The following is a 21,360-nucleotide window of genomic DNA, read 5'->3' as shown; positions in this document are numbered from 1 at the left end:
ACATGGTATTTTTTTTCCGGCTAAAAACGCCTTACTACACATGGTCGTTTTTTCGGCTAAAAACGGCTTACTATATACATGGTCGGTTTTTTTGGCTAAAAACGCCTTACTATACATGGTCATTTTTTTTGTCTAAAAACGGATTACTAGACATCGTCGGGTTTTTTTCGGCTAAAAACGCCTTACTGCACATGGTCGTTTTTTTCGGCTAAAAACGGATTACTAGACATGGTCATTTTTTTCGGCTAAAAACGGATTACTAGACATGGTCATTTTTTTCGGCTAAAAATCCCTTTCTATACGTGGTCGTTTTTTTAGGCTCAAAACACCTTACTATACATGGCCGTTTTTTTCGTCTAAAAACGGCTTACTATACATGATAATTTTTTCAGCTAAAAACACCTTACTCTACATGGTCGTTTTTTTTCGGCTAAAAACGCCTTACTACGTTTAGGTTAGAGGTAGTTTTTTTCGGCTGAAAACGCCTTACTATACATGGTCGTTTTTTTCGTCTAAAAACGCCTTACTATACACGGTCGTTTTTTCGGCTAAAAACACCTTACTCTACATGGTCGGGTTTTTTTCGGCTAAAAACGCCTTACTCTACATGGTCGTTTTTTTCGGCTAAAAACTCCTTACTACGTTTAGGTTAAAGGTACGGTAGTTTTTTTTCGGCTGAAAACGCCTTACTATACATGGTCGTTTTTTTCGTCTAAAAACGGCTTACTATACATGGTCATTTTTTCGGCTAAAAACACCTTACTCTACATGGTCGGGGTTTTTCGGCTAAAAACGCCTTACTACGTTTAGGTTAGAGGTAATTTTTTTCGGCTGAAAACGCCTTACTATACATGGTCGTTTTTTTCCGGCTAAAAACGCCTTACTATACGTGGTTGATTTTTTTCGTCTAAAAACACCCTACTTTTCATGGTCATTTATTTCGGCTAAAAACTCCTTACTACGTTTAGGTTGGAGGTAGTTTTTTTCGGCTGAAAACGCCTTACTATACATGGTCGTTTTTTTCGTCTAAAAACGCCTTACTATGCACGGTCGTTTTTTCGGCTAAAAACACCTTACTCTACATGGTCGGGTTTTTTTCGGCTAAAAACGCCTTACTCTACATGGTCGTTTTTTTCGGCTAAAAACTCCTTACTACGTTTAGGTTAAAGGTACGGTAGTTTTTTTTCGGCTGAAAACGCCTTACTATACATGGTCGTTTTTTTCGTCTAAAAACGGCTTACTATACATGGTCATTTTTTCGGCTAAAAACACCTTACTCTACATGGTCGGGGTTTTTCGGCTAAAAACGCCTTACTACGTTTAGGTTAGAGGTAATTTTTTTCGGCTGAAAACGCCTTACTATACATGGTCGGTTTTTTTCGGCTAAAAACGCCTTACTATACGTGGTTGATTTTTTTCGTCTAAAAACACCCTACTTTTCATGGTCATTTATTTCGGCTAAAAACTCCTTACTACGTTTAGGTTGGAGGTAGTTTTTTTCGGCTGAAAACGCCTTACTATACATGGTCGTTTTTTTCGTCTAAAAACGGCTTACTATGCATGGTCATTTTTTTCGGCTAAAAACACCTTACTCTACATGGTCGGGGTTTTTTCGGCTAAAAACGCCTTACTATGTTTAGGTTAGAGGTAGTTTTTTTCGGCTGAAAACGCCTTACTATACATGGTCGTTTTTTTCGTCTAAAAACGGCTTACTATACACGGTCATTTTTTCGGCTAAAAACACCTTACTACACATGGTCGTTTTTTTCGGCTAAAAACACCTTATTCTACATGGTCGGATTTTTTTCGGCTAAAAACGCCTTACTATACATCACTGGTGTCAAACTCATTTCACATGTTGGGCCACATACGGCCTCGGTAGATGTCAAGTGGGCCGGATCATTAAAATGATACCATACTTTGCTATAAACAACCAAAACAACATGTCTTTCCTTTGTTTTGGTATAAAAAAAGCACAAGAACATTTGGAAAATGTTGAAATTTAATGAATGTATCTTTTACAAAACATTTCATGAAGCACCTTACATTTCCTTCAACAAATGTGCAATTTACTTTTATCATTCACATATATACATTGCAACTGATCCCATTGATCAGTGTGTGTGTGTGTGTGTGTGTGTGTGTGTGTGTGTGTGTGTGTGTGTGTGTGTGTGTGCGTGCGTGCGTGCGTGTGTGTGTGTGTGTGCGTGCGTGCGTGCGTGCATGCGTGCGTGTGTGTGTGTGTGTGTGTGTGTGTGTGATGAATGGAATTCTGCTTGGTGTGCAATTGTAAAACAAGGCTGTGTGTTGAAAAAAATGAATCTGAAACTGCATTCAAGGGTGGCTCAATACTGGCTGGCCATACACGGGCCGGAGTTGTAAATTGATTTCTGTCCCATATACTTCACTCCACAACTGACCCTCATCTGGTTTGCCACAGTCAAGCCAGTGCCTCCTTTGCCACTCCTGGGCCGTGTTCGGCCCACATGCATTATGCCAGTGCCGACTCATGGCCAGCTGTGCCAGCTTCATGCCGAATCCGGGCCAGATGCCTTTGCTGACTGGGATCAGGCTCCTAAGATAGTCCGTCATCCATCACAAAACAGTTGAACACTTTATGTAGCGTGGACTTGAAGGTAGTGTGATTTGAATCCGAACTGATGAGGCACAGAGAAAAGGAGAGCTTAATTTTGACACTCTGACATCAAGAGTAAAAACATGTCAAATGACGCGTTCTACTTACAAAACTGTCCTGATGAGCTGCTTGTTCAAACTCTTCACGGATTCCCCCTTGATCCCCTTCTTTTTTAGCTCTTTCTCCGGTATCCGATCCCAGATCTCTGTGTTTATCCACAATGCCTCAGGCAGGGCCAGGCTGGCTTGAAAGGTGGTGACACAGCGACACAGAGGGCAGTAGATTGTTTGGATCACGTTGTCGGCGTTGGCCAGTTTCTCCAGACAAGGGACGCAAAATGTGTGACTGCAGTGCAGCAGCCGTGGGACCCGATGACTTCGTGAGTAGTCGTGGAAACACACCGCACACTCCAGCTCTTCATTTGGAGACATGCTGACGACACTTGGCAAGCTGTGTATGACAATTATGTCGCGTTACACTTGCACCGCAACAACAAAACCACGTGGCCAAGCGAAAAAGGTGACGCGATTTTGCGATTCCACACCCATTTTATACAGAGTACCCCAAATTTTTTTTCTGAGGCTGAAATGCTCCCACAAGGCAACCAAAGTCTTGAGTAGGTGTCACAATCCCCCGGTTAATTTGCATCAAAACGGTGACAAGAGAAAAGCATTTAGAATGAAAGGAAAAACACACAATTCATTGCCTACGTGTCAAACATGTCGGAAGTTGCCAATTTACAGTTGTGTCACTTTTGAGAGTTTCGTACTCTGCATAAAAAAAAAAAGTTGTCAGTTATGAATGCTTTTTGGCATTTTGGCATATTTTTGTGAAAGCATGTACATTGCAGGTGTAATCCTCCACTTGACATTTTGGTTGCTTCATTCCGAATCTGTCGTGATGGCGCATTATTGAAAAAATCATAGCACATCTGGAAAATACTTACACAATATACATTTGAGACATACTTACTTGTAAGATGAGAGTGGTGTTGACTTGTGAAGGTCGCGCGGAGAGTTGGCTGATGTTTTCCGAGTGCTTCTGCAGGTTTTAAAGGCTGTTTGTTTATGTCACGTGACACAGAAGCACGCACTCTTCCAGGGAAGTCGAGGTTGTAAACGGTCTTCTGAAGAATACCATTCACACTGCAACGAGACTCAATAAATACGTTATCAAAACACATGTGAGGGATTTATGAATGACTGTTTTATTTGCAAACTTTCCCCTTTCAGTATCATAGACAGTCACATGCAAGCGTGGCGCCAACTCTTTCAGCGCTGCAGCTATTTTTACCCCGATTTGAGAACCACGGCTATAACAAAATAAGAGATAAAACTGTGATATTTCAAATCAAAAGGATCAAAGGAAGTGTTACTGCGGATCTGCCAGCTTCAATACGGCCAACGCGCTGACGTTTCGTCCAAACGGTCCTCGCTCAAGGCTGCGTTTATGTATGTATGTTGATCACATGAAAAATAGGAATTTACAAAAAATATCCATCCATCTATCCATTTCCCGAACCGCTTAATCCTCACTAGGGTCGCGGGGGGTGCTGAAGCCTATCCCAGCCATCTTCGGGTAGTAAGCGGGGGACACCCTGAACCGGTTGCCAGCCAATCGCAGGGCACGCAGAGACAAACAACCATCCGCGTTCACTCTCACACCTCGGGACAATTTAGTGCGTTCAATCAGCCTGCCATGCATGTTTTTGGAATGTGGGAGGAAACCGGAGCACCCGGAGAAAACCCACGCAGGCCCGGGGAGAACATGCAAACTCCACACAGGGAGCTGGAATTGAGCCTCTGCCCTGTGAAGTCGACGTGCTAACCACTGGACTACCGGGCCGCCCTACCAAAAAATAAAAAATAAATAAATATGTTATTTATAGAAACACATTTTTTTATGCAGAATATAATGTAAAATGTAATGTAAAATTTAGACACATAACATGGTACGGTCGTTCTTGAGGAGTCAATATTGGACCTCTCAGTCAGCCCTTTGCTTCTTTCTATCGGTGGAAATGTGGACATACTGTACTCCTCTTCCGGTTTGAGGGAAACGACACCGTCTGTCAAATACTGCAAGTGGATGATATGCAGAGTTTATGAGCTTCAAATATAAGTTGCAATGGCGTGCAGAGTGATGTGGTTTTCTAGAGAGGGGGTCAGGGGTTGAGTGGAACCAGCAGAGGCCCTGGTGATTCAGTTGCAATTAATTTGTGAACAGAAGGAAGACATGAAGTCAGCTGTGTTTGTTGCAGGTTTAATTGTTCCAGAAAGATGGAAAAAGAAGAACAAAATTAAAAAAAAAAGAATTCTGTTACCAATATGAAAACACACCTTGAAACGGATATAAAATGTGTATGTTGATTTAAGTCTCCAATGAACTGAATGTGCTTTTTTTTTTTTTTTTTTTTTGCTGTCCCGATTTTCCAACCGGCTTGTCATAAATATAAGTTGGGGTAAATTCCCCATTGTCATCACTTCAATCTCCAAGTATGGAGTATAAATCTAAAATACATTCATAGTTTTCCATCATTTTAAATACAATACAATACATGCTGATTTATATAGCGCTTTCACAACAGCGGCAGCTGTAACAAAGCGCTTTACAAAACAGTTAACATAAAGTAAAATAATAAACACAACACATAACATAAAACACGGACAGTCATGCAGTTCTAACCACTTTTCCATCACACGCTTTGTTGTTTGAAGCGGTTTGAGATGAAAGAGGAGAGAATCAAAGTGTCCTTTAACCAGTGGATCAGAGACGTCATGCTCAAAACGTGCACACGTCGGCTACAAGCTAAGTTTCAAAGTCAACAAGAAGCTGTTGACTGTTGAATAAATACATTAATAAAAAGGAGGTAGAGTGGTGAGCACTTTGGCCTCACAGTGCAGAGGTACCGGGTTCGATTCCAGCTCCGGCCTCCCTGTGTGGAGTTTGCATGTTCTCCCCGGGCCTGCGTGTTCTCCCGCTACTTCGGTTTCCTCCCACATTCCAAAAACATGCATGGCAGGCTGATTGAACACTCTAAATTGTCGCTCGGTGTGAGTGTGAGCGTGGATGGTTGTTCGTCTCCGTGTGCCCTGCGATTGGCTGGCAACCGGTTCAGGGTGTTGTCCCCCGCCTACTGCCCGAAGACAGCTGGGATCGGCTCCAGCACCCCCCGCGACCCTTGTGAGGATAAAGCGGATCGGAAAATGGATGGATGGATGGATGGATGGATGGATGGATAAAGAGGAGAGAGAGAAATTCAGAATAATCTTATTTTTATTCAAGTATCATAAAGAAAAGTACAGTCTCGTAAACTAACTGGCTGAGCAAGATTCACTTGAACATACAGCACCGATGAAATTTCCTTCCTCTTACAGACAACAAACTGTTTGATGAATGAAACTGATGATGACGAAACAAATGAAAATGAAAAAAATGAATGAGAAAATATAAAACATGTATAAATAAAAAGGACAAAACAGCTTTACAGTGCAAATGTGTGTGTGTGTGTGTTTTTTTTTTTTTTTTTACAGCCGCTCAGTTTCTCCAAAACTATATGTACATTCAATATATACAAAATATATATAACAACGTTGGCTTGGTCCAGATGAACGGCAGAAGACAACGGAAACATCAGCAGGCCTGCAAATGCTGCTCTTGCACGGTGATACAGTTGAACATTTTTTGGAATGTCGACTTGAGAGCAATTTGATTTGAATCCAAGCTAAGGAGAAAGAGAACGGAAAAAGAGGTTTTAATTCATTTTTAAAATCCCAACATGAGTCGCCACAATCTGGAAAGATATTTTAAGCCTTTATTCGATATCCGCGATGTAGTAATTTGCTTCTTTGTCCTTCACCGTTACGTCTTCCGCCCACGAATGGAACAAAAATGTGTTTAGTTCCCCCTACACTCAATTGCGTCCCCCCCGTTGGATGCAAATGGTTCGCTTTTGGTTTAGAGCACACAAGTAGGACAGCCAGTGTCCAACTAGGAGCTCGTATGTTTTTCCACTTCTCCTTTTTACCACTGTATGACATGTGTGCACACTGCCAGAACAACGTTGACAAACTCATGAGTCATTTTGAAAAATGTGTGCTAATCATGATGTTGTCACTTACAATTTCTCATCTAGCACAGTGGCCCTGTAGTTGTATGCAAAAGAATCGCTGCCGAAGTACAGTTCAGTTGTATTTTAAAATTTGTAGGTAACTTTCATGTGCAATTCATTTGAACTGGATTTTTTTTTTTAAATATCAGCTTTTAATTTTCCCATACTGTTTTAAAGCATGTTAAAGAATCAAACCTGTCTTGTTTTTAAATGAACACTTAGGCCTACTATGCTACTATATTTTCGAGTTAGTCCTGATGGTGGAAGTTGGAGCGCAAATTTTCTTTTTAATTATTTGTAGGTGAACTTGGTGTAGGAAGTTTTAGAAGCGCTGATCTAGCAACGTCACTTGTACTGGACCTCAAAGTGGACTACAAGGGAATAACTGCTTCAACAACTTTCCCAATGACTTTTGAAAAGATTTTTCTACTTACGCCATTGGCCTGATGAGCCGCTTGTCCATATCCTCCCCTGAATCCTCCTTTGCCCTTGTCCTCTTCTGCTCTTTCTCTTGCATTTGATCCCAGATTTCGGTGTTGACCCACAAAGCCCCCGGCAGGGTCAGACTGGCACGAGTGCAGGTGATCCAGCGGCACAGGGGGCAGCAGATAGTCCGGATCACGCCGTCTACATTGGACAGTTTCTCCAGGCAAGTGGCGCAGAAAGTGTGGCCGCAGTGCAGCAGACGTGGGACACGTTGTCTGCGCGAGTAGTGGTGGAAACACACCACACACTCCAGATCTTCATTTGGAGACATGCTGAGGCACCTGCGCAAACATGATTATTCAAATTTAACACGCTTACCACCTTTAAAAGCACAGCGTAGATACACAACTTTACAGAGAGACTTTGGAACTCACTGTGTTTCCGTGCGAAGTGATCGCTGAGCTGGTCGAGGCGTGTTCTGTGTGCTGCTGTACAACAAGCGACTTTTAAAGACATGACTCCTCGTGTCAAGTCACGTGAGCGCTGAGCGCACTTCCAGGGAATTCTGCTCTGATAAACAGATGCACGGAAGAATTCTATTCACCCTAGCACAGGTGTCTAAATCCGAATTCTATCATCACAAAAAATCTGTTTCCACCACATTCCATTATTTAGTCATCAGTAGTAGAACATGGATTAATTTAATTCAAATAAACTATTTTGAGGGCGGCCCGGTAGTCCAGTGGTTAGCACGTGGGCTTCACAGTGCAGAGGTACCAGGTTCGATTCCAGCTCCGGCCTCCCTGTGTGGAGTTTGCATGTTCTCCCCGGGCCTGCGTGGGTGTTCTCCGGGTGCTCCGGTTTCCTCCCACATTCAAAAAACATGCGTGGCAGGCTGATTGGACGCTCTAAATTGTCCCGAGGTGTGAGTGTGAGTGCGGATGGTTGTTCGTTTCTGTGTGCCCTGCGATTGGCTGGCGACCGATTCAGGGTGTCCCCCGCCTACTGCCCGAAGACAGCTGGGATAGGCTCCAGCACCCCCCGCGACCCTCGTGAGGATCAAGCGGCTCGGAAGATGAATGAATGAATGAATAATCTATTTTGCACTCAAAACCACAGAAAATGAGCTTTCTGTGAAAATATTTTTTTTGTTGTGATTTTCAAATTATTTCCTTTAACAAAGTCACAAACATCCAAACGGTTCTTTTCTTCTATAAAATACCAACAACAGTGCATTTGTGCTTTTCATGGCCAAATAATGTGTTTACAATGAATCACCTGTGTAACAATTTAACATTTGACAAACTAATGGCATGTAATTTAGTAGTAGTAGCCGTAGCAGCGTGTGTGTGTGTGTGCATTTTTGTGCATGGATGAACATCAACATCACTTCTCCTGCAAAATCTCAAAAATGTCCATCGCTTTTTCTCTTTTGTGACACTTTGAGTAGTAGTAGTAGTAGTAGTATTTTGTAGTGTGTGTGTGTGCATTTTGTGCATTAACATTGCTTCAACGTCAAAATCTCAAAAATGTCCATCGCCTTTGCTCTCTTCTGTGACACATGTAGAGTTAACGTATCAAATTCTTTGATCAATCACAAGCTGCATGATTCTGCAGGAATGTAGTGGAAATAAAGACATTTCTTGGAACTATTTCAAGCTTTCTAAAATCCATTTAAGTCAACGATTTGACCAAGAACAGCCTCAGTATGGCTAAACTTTGTTGCGCCTGTACCAAAAAAAAAAAAAAGATTTAAAAATAAATATTTGTCATAATGTGAAATGACATTTAATGTACTTTTATTGCTGTTACGTGTCAAAACAAGATCAGGTTTGTCCTGAAAAGTGTAGGATTAAAAAACGTTTTGACTGGGAAACTTGAACTTTGTACCCCAGCTGGTTCACACAGCTGGCTCTCCGTCACATGCAAAGTGCAGGTTAAACGGTTGCACTGTGCCTGTAAATCCGTCCTTCCGTACACGGTTATTGCTCTTTATTCTCTCTTAATTCTGATGTCACTGTTTGTTGTGAAGCAGGCTCATGTTTTCAAGAGGTGTACTCTTATGACCATAACCCTGATTACACAAATCAGAATACGGTTTCCTCCCCCAAGTTCTCAAGAAGAGCCAGGTAAATATTTAACCAGACCATTGCTTTCAAATGTTACTTTTTGTTTGTTTACTGCCTGCCATAGAACAATAGAGTGATGACACACCTCTTACTGATAATGCACATCAGCGATTCTCTTCAGTGGTCATGCAAATGTAGAGGCGTCAAAAGAATTGCCTCGCCTCAAGGTGTGTCTAATGAAGTGACTCACGTGGGCGGGAAGCTTTGAAAGCAGTCTTTGAAACGCCCCCGCCAGGTAGGCTCATTTATTTTTATACAATAAGTGAGATAAGTGACAACCTTTGTTGTATAATAACACAATATCGGTGTTTTTATGATTTGTTTATTTCCAAAGACCGTGTTGCTGCTGAGAAAAGAAGTCCGCTAGCTTCACTAATAAACGCAATATGCAACAGTACAATGATAAGCAGTCATGTGGACACTTTGTGTCATCCTGACTACACACTCCAAAGGCTTTGTCTATAAATTAAAATGACAAAATTGATCAGAAAGAAAATATACAGAACAAAACGTTGATTCACCTCCCGCGTCTCCTAACCGCACGCGCGTGTGCAGAGCGACGCTAGAGTGGTCAGGTGAACCAATCCCCATCTGCGCTGGTCCCGAACTCGCGACTGATTTGGGCTCATGGGTTGACTGGAGGGAGCCGATGCGTCTGTTCCCGTCGCTTCCTTCCAATGCCATTTTGTTGTTGCCGCTGTGAGGCATACCTCTGGTTCAAACATTTGCCTAAAAAGACTTTCCTTTTGCGATTCCGAAAAGGCTAACTTTAGCCAGAGATTTATCACCAGTCAAACTAGAAAAAGGAAAAGATAATAGTGTTGGGGGCTGAGGTACTTGAAGATAGAAAACTGGGGACTGATGTGGCTCCCTAGGTCGCTGCCATCTGCCGTTCACGCTCTTTTTGTAAACATTTTGCTGACAAGAATAAAAACATAAGCAAGAGGAAGTGTGTTTGCCAATAGAAGAGAGAAAAGTTGTCGCTCCACAAAAGCAACTTGGGACCAGTGGCGTAAAAACGTTGCTCCTCCACAACCCATGAGCCACCACTGACTCCCCCACCCCTTCTCACAGTCACTCCTGAGCGGGCTGCTTTCTGTCCTCCAGAGTCCGCGGTGGTCCGGGGACACAACGTCCCCACCGCGTCCACCTGACATTAGTCCGGCTCTCTCTCAATCCTGCGCTATGCTCCTCAACACGTACTTGACCGTGTAGGCGAACGCGGCGAAGCCGACGATCACAAACAAGTTGGCGAGAGCGCCGCCTAGGAGTCCGTGATTGCGGTTGGGTTGCTGCAGGCCGTGAGCGGGGTTGGCGCCCCCGAGCGGGATGGGACCTCCGTTGAGGCCGGGGAGGCCGTAATGGGCCTGCTGGGGGTCGCCGTCGGGCACCACGTCAGGTAAGGGGAGGGGCTGAGTGCGGGCGTTGAGCTCTTCCTGTGCTTTCTGTTTTTGCTTCATCTCCTGGCGACAGAACACAAACAGCGATTCACAGCCAACGGCACAGCAAAGCCAAGAAAGAGGGCTGAACAATTAGCCAAATTGATTTTCACACCGAAATGTAGTACTCTACCGTGTCATTGTTTGGACGGCATTGTTTCATGAAAAAAAAAAGTTTTGTTTGCATGATACTGTCATTGTCATTGGATTTATGCGTTAGTGACTTCATGCCACGTTTGATTGTCGTAGTGAACGATTTAAAAGACTAACTGTAAACTGTACAGTGAATAGGTAGATGGTTCAATCTTCCGATTGGATTGCTTACTGGTGGAAAAAAACATTCTCATTGTGTCAAGACTAATATGAATTAATGGTTCATTTGCCTTCATTTTAAGCTTATAAGACCAACATATTTGAGTTGACATATGTTTACTATTGTAAGACGCATTTATTTATAGCTTGTGTTCAGAAGAGGACCTCTCCAAACAAATGGCATCATAAATCGCAAGTATAGTATGGCGGGAAAAAGAAAAGCGCAAGTGAATTATTTTCCTAAATGTTTCCGCCCGACTACAAAAGCAGCGAGCTCACCTCCACAACATCTGGGAACAATTCACAAAAGACTTTGTCCTTCAGGTTGAAGGCCAGGCTTTGGGCTGAGAGTTGTCTTTTCTGGAAAAACAAACACAATGTTGACACACCTACCGTCATTTACAAGTTTTATTCGTTCTGTGGCCAGATGATGGTCTCTTGAAATAAACAAAAAAATCCATTCATCTGCTCCAGCCCTCAAATTTTAAAAAATGGTTGTGCTTTTGTTCTAAACAAAAAAAAATATTGTGTAAAATCACACCGTGTGTCATCAAGCTCCAATGTCAGGGCTCACCGTGTGGTCTGAGGTCTCGATGCTGCCCAGAGTGGGTCCTTTCTCTACCATGAAGCTGAGCAGACCCGTGAGGATGGTGGAGACGGACCACGCCGGGTTCCACGTGTCTGGGTGGAAGTCCGTGATGGACAAACACAGCCTGTGGAGCGACAGTGCGTTACAGCATGGCAACGCGACACCAGTGTGTGCCACTTAGTCCTGGGTGGGGTGGGGTAGGGTGGGGGGGGGGGGGGTACGGATTCGCTTACCTCGTATTACATTTAAACCTGCCGTTGGGGGTTATCATGTAGATACTTGGTGGTTTAAATGGGAATTCTCGAGGAAACATGAGCTTTCCGTGATAGTAACCCCCTGTAAGGAAGACAAGATGGACAAATGTGGAGATGAGAATAAAATGTTGAATTGGAGCACACAGTGCGCAACGACATGCCTTGAAAGTCATTTGCGCATCTCCTTATCAAATGAGACGTTACAAGAATTAACCGTGTGCATTGTTGGCTATTTACTTTGGCTTTTCGGAGGGATCTTAGAATAAAATACGAGAGGAGACGACGACCCCCTGGGAGTTATGCGACGCTCAACTCCCAACGTCAACACATTGCGTGTTTGGTTGTTTTGAAGTTTGACAGCAGTTACCTTCTTTTTACACTCGTGTGACAATACCATCAAAAAGTGCTCGGGAGTATAACGCTACTTCGTTTTGTGTGCAACTTTCATTCATCTTATAGAGCATTCTATCATTTAAAGTACATTTATTAATTCATCTCATTATGCCGCTTGAACATTAACAAACAACGCTTAAAAAAGTAGCAAAGTAAAAAAAGCTCATGCAAACCTGTATTACACAAGTTAGATGAAAATTGAATGAAAAAAAAAAAAAACTTTCAAATGAAGGATCTGCGTCACTCCCGAGTACGGCACATTCTTCAAACGCACCCATATGTGAGAAAATGAACACTTGTGTCCAAAAAGCGTAAGAAACGAACATGCTATTGATTCTATACTGTTTGCTTGTGTCACTCAAGCGGCGTAGTAGGGGTGAAAAGTTCATGGCGCACTGGCGCGGCAACGCCGGTTCAACGGCTAATTATGAGGAAAACGCTTCCTGTGATGGGTGAGGAATGAGGACGTGGCGAAACAGCACGCCTGCGGGCATCTTTGCTTGTGATTTGTGAGCATAGTATACATTCATCACCGCTTGACGCGACATCTTGTCGGTTAAGGTCATGTGGCGCCAGGAAACAAAAAATTATAATAATAACCAGTGTGATAGGTATGACAGCTGCAAACCATTTTTGGATGACTGCCAAAGGCCTATTCCAGCACATCAATAAGACGCAGTCAACTTGACAGAGTCGTCAAAAATTATTTTTACCTTCATAAGGAGTCTTCTCAGGACCTCTCACCACATAGTGCCTGCGGGAGACACAAGACAAATGTCGCACATGTTACCACGTTCACAAGAAAGACGAACGAGACCACCATCCTGGTGAGGTTGTCACTTGTACCTTCAACGTGCACGTGACATGACCTAACCAAGACGTCATTGTCTTGTCGCAAGTCTTGACACGAAGCAAGTGAAGTTACTTAGCGACTTCACTCTGACCTTTCTGCTTAAAGGCAATAAAACCTAAAAATCAATCAATGCCAAAACGGGGCTGGTTGTTCCGCTAGAAACTCCCAACTTTTCTCTCATGGGTAAGCACTTAAAAAAAAAAAAACATGACTGACACACAAAATTGACGTACCGGTAGTCACGTTTTGAAACGTAAAAAGAATCTGGCACACATTTGTCCAATGCATGAAAAGGTGTGCTACTATCAAACATTGACATTGTATAGATACAGTAAACGTTGGGTGCATAATATCTCTTCTACCCACGTGGACAAAATTGTTGGCACCATGTACCACACCGGAAGACCAGAAAAAAGCAAAGGAGCACGTTGTCTCAGGGGATGAGAAGGAAAATTGACACACGCAGGTTACAGGTGAAGGCTGTAAGATCACCGACAAGCACTGAATGCAGCTGAATGTACTGCAGTCACGCGACTACACCGTCCAATGCAGCACATGGAGACTTCATATGACATGAAATATATTTTTTGATAGCAGTTGTGTTTCCAACTCGGTAGTAATATGACTTAACTCAGGGAGGTTTCTTGTAACTGCACGAGGATTGATATTCTATTAGTCACGTGCCAGCCCGTAAGACCACATGAGACAGGGGGCGCATTCGGAAATTCGCTCTGACACTTGTGCAATACTGAGTGTGTTCGTAGCATAGTGAATTTCTGAACGCGCGTCAAGATGGTCGTCGCACAGCTCGCGACACCTTCTCAGTGAGCTGCAACGACTGAAATTTATTTGGCATCTTTTTTTCGGTTGCTCGTCCAAATGGCAACGGCGCAACAAGTTGCCAAGCTCTGTAAGACATTTTGAAATGCTGCAAGGGCTGACAATCATTGAGAAAAAGGAAGCAAGGAAGTCAATGAAAATCGACTGGAGATGAGGGCGATGAGTCCAGATAGACTCGCGGAAATTGGCGCAACCTATAAAGTAAGTCAAAAATTAACGAAGGTATATTACTGTACACCGCGTTATAATGAGGAGACGGTGAAACGGTGTTGAAATCTGAATATCGCGCAAAATCCATTGTAATATTCCATATTTCCTCATATAATGTGTAGACGGTATAGACTATGGTACATTTAAATTACTTGGTAGAAACATTCACCTCACCAGTTAAAAAAACAAGAAAAAGTCGCAACCTGATTCAGCAGCATTTATGACATTCTTTAATCACTATTAATTATTTAAATAAAATGCAACTGTCTGGAAATGTACATTGAAATAAAAAAGGCCGAGTGTGGTGTAAGGATGGCGAGTGTACCATTCGAGGATATTGGAAGGGAGAGGCTCAGCACAGATGTAAGGCACAGGGTCTTTCTTTATCCTGAGGTAATCCTGTTTAAGTCGCTGAGTGGCTGTGGTTGGAGCTCTCTTGTTCCCGTTGTTGTTCATCTGTTGATATAGAAGATGGATAGAGAAAAAAATCTGAGTCGGAGACTTCAGTTCATCATCTAAAGTAGGGTAAAAGCAGTTTTAAGTCCTTAAAAGGTACCAGACTATGAGGCAGAGGAAAACAAATGTGAAAATAATTCTGCTTACGCTTTCCTGTTTCTGAGCAGAAAATAAACTTGTTCGTTCGTCACTCAAGTAGACGTAATACAAACCAAATGACTACCGGTAATTTGTTTGTACTGACTGTGTTTTTTGTAAACTAGCTCATTACTGTCGGCAGGCACGGTGCTAGTGTCAGCAGTGCAGGACAGCAAGGAAGCCACTTAAAAAAGAAAATTATCCCTGATTCGATGAATCAATTATTCCTTCTCCCTTGTTGTATAAACACGTGATAAAAGGGCGGTTGTAAATGTTTTTTTGACACGTAACTTAAACTGTCAGTATGACAAGTATAACAATTGTTTGTTTGTTGCATTACCCAAAAGCAGCTGGACAAGATGACAACACAAAACCAGCAAGTTGCAGATTGGCAAGCTAAAGCTTTAGTTTGGACTAAATAAAATAAATTCAGGTCACGTATTTCTGTGTTGTTATTGGAAGATAATACCGTATTGTCACAACCACTTAAGAATGTCACGCCGATGATCGTGTCAAAAACATTTACATATTGATGCGCTAAACAGCTGGAAGAATTATTTTACAACTGAAACTAACTGACGTTTACAGATCTTGCGTCACGCGAGGCTCGTTGCGATGACGTCTCATGTCATTAAAACTCTAAGCAAACACTTCAGTCAGCTTTAATTGGCTTGCTTCAATTTGTTTTCAGCGTCTTAGACTGACTATCGGTCCAACAAAGCGATTTCGACGACCAGAGTGGTTGCAGCCCACACCGTATCCGATGTGTAAACACTTATTAGCGATCAAAGGCTAACGTAGGCCAGTGCTACGTTGGGGTAGCTAAGGTAGCAGTAGTGGTGCGACGTAACAAGCGTTGCACATCCACATGTGTGACATTTCGGAGCTTACTGTGTGTTGTGTGGACATACCTCTCCAGGGAACCCGGTAATAGTTGGGGATTCGGGTCTGGATACGAAGTAGGGCTGTAGTTTCAGCGGTCAGACCCCAAACCGACAGGACGAAGAACCACCGAAGCGATAGCTGAGCAGCAGGAAGCAAAAAACCCACTTCCGGGTTTATTCTTCACCTTCTGAAGAGGCATGTGTATTGAAATGCTCATGTAGCTCTTGAGCGCCACCATTACGTACGGCGGTGTTACAGTATCTGAAAATAGACACGACATTAGCACGTGTTTCTGGGACGGAAACGTTCTTCTATTAATAATTAGAAGTTGCTTATCACTTTGCATTGGCATGGATAGGAATTGCTATGTAGTTTTGTGAGACTCTAGCCTGACAATTAAAACCATTACATGAAATGAAATAATGACATGAAGGCAGCAAGGTTGGAACAGAGCAGGGGTGTCAAAACACATTTTTGTCGCAGGCCACATCGTCGTGATGTGAACCCATAAATGACTGGATGAAAACGTATGAGTCCCCCCCCCCCCCCCCCCCATATTGTCACACTTGCACGACAGATGCCAGTACAAAAATCATTTTCATTTAAAAGGGAGATTAGTAACAAAAAAATGCTTGCGGTTTCGCAGTGTTTTCAAAAGTGTAGGCAATTTGCAGTTTTTGTATTTTAGCAAGAAACGAGAATTTGAAACACATGATTATGGCTGTCCATGTAAGATGATATGGTGGGCCTATGGGACAGAGGTTAGCACATCTGGTTCCTAGTTCATAAGTTTGGGGTTTAAATCACTGCTCCAGCCTTTCTGCATATTTTCTGTGTGCTTCTTAACCAGTATCGTTATAGAAGTTAATTGAAAATTCTAAATTGCACATTATTCTGAATGTGATGGTGATTTTTTTTTCTCAGTGCCCTGTCATTGTCGAGTGACCAGTCACTCATGAGTGCACTCCACCCCTCACCCCATTGAAGAATTAAAATCAAAGTATCTGTTAATTATGAGCCATTACCTTTCATAATAAATGGATATCCTTTATTAATGAAGGTACAATATACAAAATTATACAAAACATCAAACAGTATCACCAACCAAATCCGTTTTGCTTCAGCCAGAGTTGTGCATTGACAACAAGCGTGCCGAATGCAGAGAAATAGGGCGATGTGAAATTGACTCAAGTAGCGAAAATGCTAGGACGGCTTTCAACATTTGACAGCAACAACAAGCCATCGACAAATATCAATGCCGTGTAGGTGGCAATGAACTTGGTATGAATATTTGTCAATATTTGTGGGGCAGCAGTTCAAATGAGTGCTCGAATCACGTGCGATCTTGCACATCAATAATGGGAGTGTGAGGCAAACATTATCTGAAAACTTGGACTGGAGTCTGAGGGTGTGGTGTTTTATTGAACAGTTATTTAGGGTAATAATCATTTGCCTTCCTTGGAAAGGTTTGACCAATATTTGATTTTAATTTCCTCAAACAATTGCCCTTAATACAAACTTAATACTGTTGCGTGTTAAAGTCAAGCTACTCATTCCAATATCCAGACATCTGAATCGAATTATGGGAGCCATTTGTATACTTACAATCCATGTACAAAAGTCAAGTTTTGAGCTGCATTCAGCTGAAATATATACTAAGCATTGGCTTCAAAACACAAAGATGATGACGAGGCAGTGAAAGGTTCCCCTTAAGGTTTCTCGCAGCGGCTGAACTGGAGACTTCTCCTCTTCAGCTTCTCGGGCTGGAGAGATGCGAGAAGAGAAAACTCGCGAAAGACTTCCCAACGGGAGATGTTACCTGAAAGTCAAGGCGTTTTGTTGTCACTACAGCTGTGATGCGCCTGCCTGAAGTGAATGGAAATGTAAACATTGCTCCACAACACACCAAAAGCCCAGCGGCATGTGATTTGTTTTGAAGGGAAAATATACGGCAGTGCGACCACATGTAGCTACATCGTCGAGTTTGGTCAGAGGAAAAAGAACATGCAAAGGAAGAGAGTGGGGAGCATCCTGTTCGTTACCTCCATCAGTAAGTGTTTCCCATCACGCTGATGTCTTTTTGATGGCTATAAATCCGATTGCATTATTGTTTAGTGTTTAAATGTAGCAGTGGAGCTGAGTGTGTTCCAATGAGAGAGTATGTGGAGGTAAAAAGACATGTTAACAAACGTGATTCAGGTGTGAGCCAGGTTTATAAACATGAAATACTCACCCACCATTTCATTAGGTACACCAGTTCACTCGAATAAGATCCAATATGAGAGCTTTTTGAAATAAAGTGGGTGAAAGTAGTACAGGGATAATGCTCAGTTTGGGTTGACGCTGCCAATATTGCTTTTAAAAATATGTGCTTGTAGTTTGCAGTGGTGTACATTTTTTTTTTCATTTCATGGCTAATCGAAGTGTGGGGGCGAAGGTACACCCATGGAAAATAGGTGGATTGAGTTAGGGAGGGCACCTGGTATAAAAATTCTACAATTGCTTGTGCTTTGAAAATGTTCATCGATCTATTATCTGAATGGCTTATCTTCACAATGGTGGAGGGCATTTTGGGGATACAATTTGTATTTGTTTTAACCACGGCTATACTGATAACTTGCTAAACCACCTCTTAGTAGCCTTAACTCATCTATATGGGTTGTTTTGACCTCTTGCTGAATCAAAATCTTGAGCCCAAGTGTTGGGTCAAATCCTTAACCCAATATAATGGTTCTATAGCTTCATTTAAAAAAAAACTACTGCCATATTTTAATTTCTTTTAGTTGTAGATTTGTTTTTCCTAAATTAGCTTAAACTGTTGATTTGAAAGAAACCCTCACATTAAATTTTTACATAACTCTTGTATTGGATCTCACGAGAAAGTGTCTGCATAGCCAACACTGTATCTTGAGATTCTTATACAAAAGACACCAAATATTAATAATATATGTGGCAAATATCTCACAAAGCAACAAGCTAGCTCCAGATGTTTAGCCTCAGACCGAAAAAGACCAAAAGACCCCTCAAAATAACCACACCGTCATCAGAAAGGAAGAACCAAAAGTGTCCCGCTACACCACAGTATAAAAGCGACGGCCCAGGATGCTTCACTCACTCTAGCCCGTGGTAAAGATTTAAACCTTCTGCTGCCCTTGGCAACACCTGTGGTGAGAGAAGCAATGACATGTCAGTTAGTGTCCCATGTGGTCTGTCTTTCCATGAATATAAAATGACAGAACAGTTCTGGCAAGTGAGTAAAAATTTTATAGTTGGTGTTTAAAAAAAAAAAAAACCTACTTGTGAGGTCACATGAATGTTTTACAAGTGAAGACACTGAATTATTCAAGGCACACGGTCATGCTTCAGGCCTAAAACCCCTGCACCGCTTGGTACGGAGCACTAATGTGAATTTTATTTTTCAAATGCGGCATTTAAAAAGGCACGGCTCATTTTTATGAGCCTGCGTTAATGCTTTGAATAAGTCCAGTGTGTTCGGGGAAAGTTTGGACGCGAGAGCAAATTAAAAAACAAAAAAAATAGCAGTCTCCCAACACAGAGCGATCCCTGAAATCCAATATTGATAAAGTGATCAATTCAATTTTGCTACAATGCTGAGGGAATGCAAGAGGACAACAGAAATGACAGCAAGTACAGGCCGGGTTAGTTCATGAAGAGTTTCTCAGTTTTATTGGATTCATCTTTTTTTTTTTTTGTTGCTGTTGGCCTTTGTGTGTTTAAAGACGAGAAATAACATTTCCAAGATGTCCAACTATTGGTGTGTTGGGTGGTTTTTGAAAGAGAATAAAAAGACAAACATGAAAGAAATCGGAGCGTCACGATTTGCTATGGAACGCTGAGAGGCAGGCATGGAGTACAAATACACGAACGAGTGTACTATTTACAGCACCTTTTTACCACTCCTAGGTCAACACACACAATGGACACGACACCGAACACTTCCACGGGGGCGACGGTTACCCCCTCCCCTAGACTTCTACTACTTGCAGTCTTTAACTATTGCCATGTGCGGATCCCAGTCCTATTTTTGATCATGTGAGCACACCCAACGGTGTTTTTCGGACCACACTGTCACTTCACAAAGCATAGCAAGACTAAGCTGCATCTACTCAGAAACTGTATCACGTGGACGAAAAAAAGAAGGAAAAAAAAACCGTGATATAATACAAGGTCAGACACTTTCCCTTCAAAAGTCTTTGGCAGAAAATAAAAACTTAAAAAAAATGAAATTACTGCTTGTGGAAAGAATTTTTGATTGTGACATCAGAGAGGTCATGTTGGTACATGCTTATTTCCACAGGACTGCACTGCACAATGTGATCAAAACTGTAGAAAAATATCAGAGCATGCTAGGAGCGTCAATCGCGTTGACTTGCCCACAAAGCATGCAGAGAACACTGTCAGCTATCAGGCATTGGAGCCTGCAAAGTGTGTAAACATGTAAGAAAAATGTGCTCCATAATCTCACTGATACAGATTTTTGTAACATGGAGTATTTACAGGAACAGTAAATGCGGGTGTGGTTCTATAATCTTTCTTCAGTCAAGGGCAGTGAGCAGCACCGGTGTTTTCTGCAGAAGTGTCAATCCTGTGATGGAACGCTTCCAACTGCCATGTACCGAGCTCAGGTTTTATGGATTTTATCACTTCCTCCTCGCTAATGAATGCAACCATAAATGAAACTAAATGCATTTCTTTCCATAAACTCAGAAAAATCTCTTGTCAGCGCTGAACGCTGATTACTGTCTTCAAGCGTAACGTAAGGCCGTTCCACATTCCGTCACGAAAAGGGCCGCTACGACTGCTATTATCGGGCTACTGTCAAAAACACTTGCGAGCAATATTTTAAGACTAAAATGACAATCATCAACAGAAGATAATAAACTGCGTCAGTAAATGCATTGCACGGCTCCTCTGGGAAGACAAATAAAATAAGACAGACAGGCAGAAACAGACAAGAAATCGGAAAAAAGAAGAGTACCTGAAAACAATGTAATGCATAATAAAATGATAATACTGAAAGTGGGGAAAGTGCACAGTATTAGAAATCAAAAAATGAAGCATTGACTATTCTTGGTAATGTCAACTGCCTCATGGTGTTGTCTCTTCCTGGAGGTCACCACTTTTGCTATTACGCTCATGTAGTAAACAAATTATGGTTCAAGGCAAGATTGTTATTTCACCGATTCACTGTTTTTGTGTTGAAAGCCATAGCCATGTCTAAAAGAAAAGAATTGCTTTGGCACCATCTAGGCAACAATAAAATATGTTGAAGTTCAGGGAAGAGCTTTATTTCATAAGGCCATGGCCTTGTCTAATAGAGAAAAAAGTGCTTTGCTGCCATCTTGTGGCATCTATAGGCAAATACAGTATACTGTACACTTTTTTTTTTTTAACGAATTTTTGCTGTTTGTCGTAGGCCTGCATTACCATCCTCGCCAATAGCACTGTATATTTATTTCAAATTATTATCATTGTGGAAAATAAAACGCAGTTCAATGATGATATCACCGCAAAGAAAAATCTCAGTTTTTAGCTGTGGCAACCATATCAAATATTCAGATAGCAACAGGAAGGACCTGCAGAAACCGAACTTGCCTGCCCTTGTTTTGTGTGACGTGACCTCAAATATCATGGCGGACCAGGTCGCAAATATACGGCCCGCCACAGGC

General features: G+C 42.1%; 3 protein-coding genes across 5 annotated transcripts in view; all 3 read right to left on the bottom strand.

Moving 5' to 3' along the window:
• Positions 1–5,982: 5,982 nt before the first annotated feature.
• On the bottom strand, positions 5,983–7,887 carry LOC127607848 (RING finger protein 208-like). The gene is made up of 3 exons (XM_052076544.1): positions 7,607–7,887; positions 7,181–7,513; positions 5,983–6,359 (listed from the first exon to the last, which is right to left on the bottom strand). Exons 2-3 carry the CDS (start codon positions 7,501–7,503, stop codon positions 6,269–6,271), a joined length of 414 nt encoding a protein of 137 aa, XP_051932504.1. The 5' UTR covers positions 7,504–7,513; positions 7,607–7,887; the 3' UTR covers positions 5,983–6,268.
• Positions 7,888–9,610: 1,723 nt separating this feature from the next.
• Positions 9,611–15,859, bottom strand: ube2j2 (ubiquitin-conjugating enzyme E2, J2 (UBC6 homolog, yeast)). Its single transcript, XM_052076539.1, has 7 exons — positions 15,697–15,859; positions 14,517–14,647; positions 13,002–13,042; positions 11,875–11,977; positions 11,627–11,765; positions 11,332–11,412; positions 9,611–10,764 (listed from the first exon to the last, which is right to left on the bottom strand). The coding sequence occupies exons 2-7, from the start codon at positions 14,645–14,647 to the stop codon at positions 10,474–10,476; spliced, it is 786 nt and encodes a 261-aa protein (XP_051932499.1). The 5' UTR covers positions 15,697–15,859; the 3' UTR covers positions 9,611–10,473.
• Positions 15,860–16,696: 837 nt separating this feature from the next.
• The window catches only part of acap3b (ArfGAP with coiled-coil, ankyrin repeat and PH domains 3b), a 50,605-nt gene continuing 45,941 nt past the window's right edge, over positions 16,697–21,360 (bottom strand). Inside the window, exons 25-26 of one of the 3 annotated variants that reach the window (XM_052076518.1) lie at positions 18,786–18,832; positions 16,697–17,489 (exon numbers count right to left, since the gene is read on the bottom strand). In XM_052076518.1, coding sequence (XP_051932478.1) covers positions 17,421–17,489; positions 18,786–18,832 — 116 coding nt within the window. In that variant the 3' untranslated portion in view covers positions 16,697–17,420. Of the gene's footprint in view, positions 17,490–18,421; positions 18,833–21,360 lie in introns of those variants that run through there. The other 2 variants (XM_052076519.1, XM_052076517.1) reach the window with 2 other exon arrangements.

Source organism: Hippocampus zosterae, chromosome 9 (genome assembly GCF_025434085.1).
Source record: "Hippocampus zosterae strain Florida chromosome 9, ASM2543408v3, whole genome shotgun sequence".
Classification (NCBI taxonomy): domain Eukaryota; kingdom Metazoa; phylum Chordata; class Actinopteri; order Syngnathiformes; family Syngnathidae; genus Hippocampus; species Hippocampus zosterae.
This window is presented reverse-complemented; position numbering and strand designations above follow the sequence as displayed.

What these genes read in the sequence shown, in the direction of transcription:
- LOC127607848 (XM_052076544.1), bottom strand. Translation starts at nt 7,503, where the DNA reads ATGTCTCCAAATGAAGATCTGGAGTGTGTGGTGTGTTTCCACCACTAC. An exon ending in CGGCTCATCAGGCCAATGGC is followed by an intron (nt 6,360 to 7,180) that starts GTAAGTAGAAAA and finishes CTTTCTCCTTAG; the next exon opens with CTTGGATTCAAATCAAATTG.
- ube2j2 (XM_052076539.1), bottom strand. Translation starts at nt 14,647, where the DNA reads ATGAACAACAACGGGAACAAGAGAGCTCCAACCACAGCCACTCAGCGA. An exon ending in AGGTTTAAATGTAATACGAG is followed by an intron (nt 11,766 to 11,874) that starts GTAAGCGAATCC and finishes GTCGCTCCACAG; the next exon opens with GCTGTGTTTGTCCATCACGG. An exon ending in TGTTCCCAGATGTTGTGGAG is followed by an intron (nt 10,765 to 11,331) that starts GTGAGCTCGCTG and finishes TTCTGTCGCCAG; the next exon opens with GAGATGAAGCAAAAACAGAA.